A 5,122-nucleotide genomic window follows, 5' to 3' on the forward strand; every position below is an offset into this window, starting at 1 on the left:
TATAAACTAATACTATTTCTAAGGACACTAAGGAGTAGAGACAGGAAACTAAACAGCAGTTGGTTTATTTTACAGCTAATAGATTGGAATGCTTTACTGGCCAAGAAAGTGAAGCCTCCTTTTGTACCCACCATTAGAGGACGAGAAGATGTTAGTAATTTTGATGATGAATTTACCTCTGAAGCACCTATCCTCACTCCACCTCGGGAACCAAGGATACTTTCTGAAGAAGAGCAGGAAATGTTCAGAGATTTTGATTACATAGCTGACTGGTGTTAACTTCTACACACTGTGAAACCCCAGCTGACTGGCTCACAAGAATGCCTCTCTCAGAAGAATACCAACCCTTCAATTGCTCTCTGTGCCACCTGTAGCTTCTTTTTTTAAATCACATGAAGATCCTTTTAAGTACTGTTTTAACACTCTTGTGAAGAGTGGCCTCTTTGTATATTGTTTTTTTATCTGAGCACTGGAAAGCAGGTCTATGGAGTTCTTAAGCTGAGTTGGTGAACCCAGGCTGTACTCAGCCTCCCACACACGGGCACACGTGGAGCTGTACTGTCTCTCTCACTCTCTTACAGCAGATAACATCACTTTAAGTGTCTGCCTTAAGTGGGAAAAGCAGACTTTGAGCTAGGTAATCACTTATCTCTACTCAGCCACATTGAAATAGAAGTTTGGGATACTGATGACACTCACACAGAACATGGTTCTAGCTGGAGAAGGCAAATTATTTCAGTTAAATATCTTGTGCAGTCTATAAAACTACACATTTCTGTGTACACCTTTATCTTGTGTTCTTAAAATAATGGTATTGAGAACAGATATGCCTTGTTTTGTAAATTTTCTATGGTATTTATTAGGAAAAATGTTAAATGCCTTGCCTTTGAGATAACAACAGCGTAAGTGCTTCCATTACAAAGAAAAATCCAGAAAAATCCAGAAAGTTTACCAAAGCCACTTGCCAAACAGTTTTGCCTTCAAGCTTCTTAAGCATGGCTTAAAACCCTGGTTGATATGAAGAATGTAACAAAGGTGTTGCTCAGTCTAACCACAAAGAGCAAAGCATATGCATTTCCCAAGCCCATCCACTTCTCTACTCAAACTCATGCCTTTCCCACTCACCGAGTGGACAGATAAGTTAACCAGTCTGTATCTAACCACCTAGATCATCCTGTATCTGCTGTACAATATCATATCACTTTTAGAAAACATAAGGATTTTCAATGTATACATGCTGTGAACATGTATATTTGGAAGTTGTAATGTATTATGTCCAGGCAAGTAATTTAATTGTACCACTTCATTAATTTTGCACAGTGGCCAAGTGAACAACATAAAACTCGAGTGAAAAAAAATATTCGTATATATATAGGCCACTGAACTCCCAAACATAGATTGGCAGTTACTGAGGGTAAAAGCAATATGTTATAACAGAATGTATAAATATTTTTTATAAAATCAGTGTATATTTTATAAACCCCTTAACACTAAAAGCTGTACCTCAAAAGTTGAAAAATAATTTAGACCGGACACTGTGCATACTTGTAAACCAAGACCTATTTTTGGCATCTGGTGTTCTGTGGGCAAACATTAATTCTTGGAAAATAAGTTTCCCACATGGTCTTTGGCTCTAGCCCCATTCAGAGCTGATTGCATCGGTGATCTCAACAGGTTCATCCTAGCCAGGAGTTTGCTGTTCATGGGCTAAGACAGGGAGAATCAGCACTCCAATGAATTCAAAACTTGTAATTTTATTCATTCAAAGAAATGCATTACCACTTGAGTGTGCAGCGCTAAGGTGGTTGTTTAAAATCATGATGCTGGACAGACCTGCAGGGTGAGGCAGGGGAGAGGCTTAGGGAGAAAAAAAAAAAAGATGGTCTAAGTCAGGCATCCCCCCAGCCCCCACAGAAACAAGGCAGGCATCTTCACCAGCGCTACAAATCGTGTTTGGCAGAGTGAGTCAACTTCTCAGCATTACTTGTCTCCAGATTCTAATTAATAAGAAACAAATTATGTTCCTCTATCTAGCTGAAACCAATACTTTTGAGGTACAGTCAGCTCACCCTTTTTGGTTCCCAAATATATATATGAGCATCTAACAGGGTGCTTAATACTTATGAAAGTATCCTCAAAAATACCTTTTTGTAACTACATCTTGTACAGAAATCTTTTTTTTTAATCTAAGTAAATCACTAAAAAAAAAAAAATTAGAGGGCAGGGTATGTTCACCCAGTTAAGCTGAAAGAAAGCACTAATTTTATCTCTGTAGTTTTTTAAATATTTTTAGGCAGATTAAGATTTTAAACCCTAGATTGTAAATATATTTTGCTATACTTTATCTGTATGTGGCTGCTCAAGCACTTTGTAAGGAAATTAGGATATTTTAGAATGGTACACTATGCATTAAAATGAAATGTGCCTTTAACAAATGTCATTTTAAGTGTTTTGCAGTCATTAATATCACAAATTAAAGTTTTAAATAGAGTAATTTGTAAATTGTGTCCCAAACATGATTTTGCTGTTTCTTGAAGTGACTTGTCATGTTTTCTCCACAGGTAACATCAGAAAAGAACTTGCAATCAGGAGGGGACTTACAGAACCCCAGTCTCTTAGTGGTAGCTCAGTGTACTTCCATTCATTTTTAAAAAAAAAACAAAGTGATTACCTCTGAGCACACCTTCTTTCTGAAGCTGAAAGTTGCCTCCTCTTGCCTGGGTGAGCAGTCCTTCTGCAGGGAGCTGGAGAAGACCATGTCTCTATTGCAGCCCAGCCACCTTGGATCAGCATTCTCCCTTCACAGCCTTCCGTCCAGGGCAGGGGGAGACAACACTCCCCCCCCCCCCCCGCCTATTTCTTTATTGTAGTCTCTCCCCCCCCACCACCATATAGGAAAGCTCTGGAAGCAAACAAAAACCTATACCCAACCCACAAGGAGCTTGTTATTGAAGCAGAGAATGAAGCTTTCTTTACTGAGTGCATTTAGGAAATAAATCTTTACTCTTAGGAACAAACTGAAATTTCACCTGAGGCCAGTGCCTAGAGCCACTTAACTTCAATTATTCCAGAAAGGGCTGGCTCTAGGAGAGGACACAGACAGGTTCAAAGACCTACTCTAACCTACAGCTGAATTCGCATGGGAAGTGCCTGTAGATACTGCTTGCACTCTAAGCTCTGCTTGTCATACAGCCCTTGCTACCACTTAGCTAAGTAAACACAAGAAGGTAATTAGCTAAAACAGGCTGCAGAGCTGCAGCCTCCTCCTCTCCAGCTCCCCAGCTCGCCCTGCAAGCCCAAGAACTGCTGGTGCCCCACACACCCAGTGCCAAGCAGCGCTCCAGCCAGGAACAGGGACTGCTCATTTCTGAATGACAGGCTTCTGTAAGAGAAGCCAAATTCCTTAGCTTCATCAAAGTAGCTTGCTAAAGGGGTTGTAACTGCCTAAAAATGAATTCAGAGTTATGCTATTTTTTTTCCTGAAATGCTTCACATTAACCATCGTCTACTGGGACCAGTAGTAACTGGTTTTTAGAATATACAGACCCTTCAAGGATAGTCCTGGTTCTGTCTCTTGGGGCTGCGCAGTTACTACCCTCTTGGCACCAGGGGAGGTACCGGAACTGCTTGTGGAATCGCAGGAAGAGGCAGGTTCAAGCCAGGATAGTATGTCCCTGCCTCCTGCTGCTGCCCTCCAGAGCTTTGCACAGAGGTAGTGAAATGTTAGCCCAGCTTTGCTGTATGTAACAATTTCAACCACAACCACCACTCACATGTCAAGTGCTCACACATAATGCCTGAAAGCATTTAAGAGAGCAGCATTATTGTAAACATAAGTTTCAGCCATTTTTAACCCACATGTAGTAGATTTAACATACAGATCAATGCTGGAAAGTACATTCACAGCAAAAGAACTTTTACCTCTGCATTTCCAAACTGTAACTACATTAAGGGTCAGGCCCTGCCTATTCAAAGCATCACACTTTCTCCCACAGAGGAGGTAGAGAGCTCAGAGCAAGACAGGGAAAGCCTAAGTAATAGAAAGTGTTGCAGCAAAGTTTAAGGAAATATATTAGACATTAGAATACAAGCCCTCCAAACTACCAAGAACACCACTTTTAACATCTACAGCCAACAGCTTCAGTGGTGTAAGAGAACTGTACAGCCTTTGTTATTTGTTTACAGAAAAAAAAATATTGAGCTGCCACCTTTCAGTAGTCTCAACTGGCAGAAGAGGATTAAAACTAAACAAGCAAGAGAAGAGTGAGGGCTACTGACAATTAGTGCTATTAGCATTGGACAGACAGCCTGCCCTCAGGATGGCTTCAGACCAGATGTGTAGCAAGCTGACCTCTCAGCTGTTCATTTTGCTAATTAAAATGAATTTGCACCTGTGATACAAAATTAACTCAGGAACCAGAAGACTCTCAGTTAAGCACATTTGTTGCTTTGCACACAAAGGGACACTGTCAGGAGGAAACTAGTTTTCAAAGCTGTTCATTTGGGGAGGGCTGAATAACTTCTGGCCTTTGCTCCTCCACACCTGGTGCATCATTTCAGACAAGCAAGTGCTCATTCAGAACATAACCACGAGCCAGCCAGACTACAGGCTGGACTCAGGTCAGAACATTTAACAGGAACTTTTACCAGAAACATTTTTTACCTTCCTTTGTACAATACCGAGCATCAAGTTGTAGAAATTCGACTAAAGTAGAAGTCCTTATGTTTCTCTTTAGCTGCTTTGTCATTATGTCAAATTCCCAGAAGCAAAGCGGAGACACATCAGTGAAAATCAGGGAGACTGTGCCAAGGATGTGACTAATCCTTTCACAACAAATTTGGAAATCTTCAGCAGCAGTTGTGCAAATGGTCAAACTGCTTTTCAGCAACTGCTTGCATCCTGGGTTAAGTCCTCCACATTCTACTGTACAGTTTACTTACTACAAATACTAAAGCCACACTAGAGATTAAAAATGGTCAAGAAAGTGAGTATTTAAGCAGCCTTGTGACCCAGCCCATAAGTGTAAAGCTAACTCTACCATCCTATGGACTGCATTCCAGTTCTCAGCATGTGGAACAGTATGTGCATGTCAAGTTGCAGTCATAGCCACAAGATGGTAAG

General features: G+C 40.7%; 1 protein-coding gene across 3 annotated transcripts in view; it reads left to right on the forward strand.

Moving 5' to 3' along the window:
* PKN2 (protein kinase N2) overlaps nucleotides 1–3,948 on the forward strand; it is a 58,060-nt gene extending 54,112 nt beyond the window's left edge. For 2 of the 3 annotated variants that reach the window (XM_074832431.1, XM_074832433.1), the window contains one exon: nucleotides 76–2,502. In XM_074832431.1, coding sequence (XP_074688532.1) covers nucleotides 76–279 — 204 coding nt within the window. In that variant the 3' untranslated portion in view covers nucleotides 280–2,502. Of the gene's footprint in view, nucleotides 1–75; nucleotides 2,503–2,561 lie in introns of those variants that run through there. The other variant, XR_012624141.1, reaches the window with a different exon arrangement.
* The last annotated feature ends 1,174 nt before the right edge of the window (nucleotides 3,949–5,122 follow it).

This window comes from Strix aluco, chromosome 8 (assembly GCF_031877795.1).
Source record: "Strix aluco isolate bStrAlu1 chromosome 8, bStrAlu1.hap1, whole genome shotgun sequence".
Classification (NCBI taxonomy): domain Eukaryota; kingdom Metazoa; phylum Chordata; class Aves; order Strigiformes; family Strigidae; genus Strix; species Strix aluco.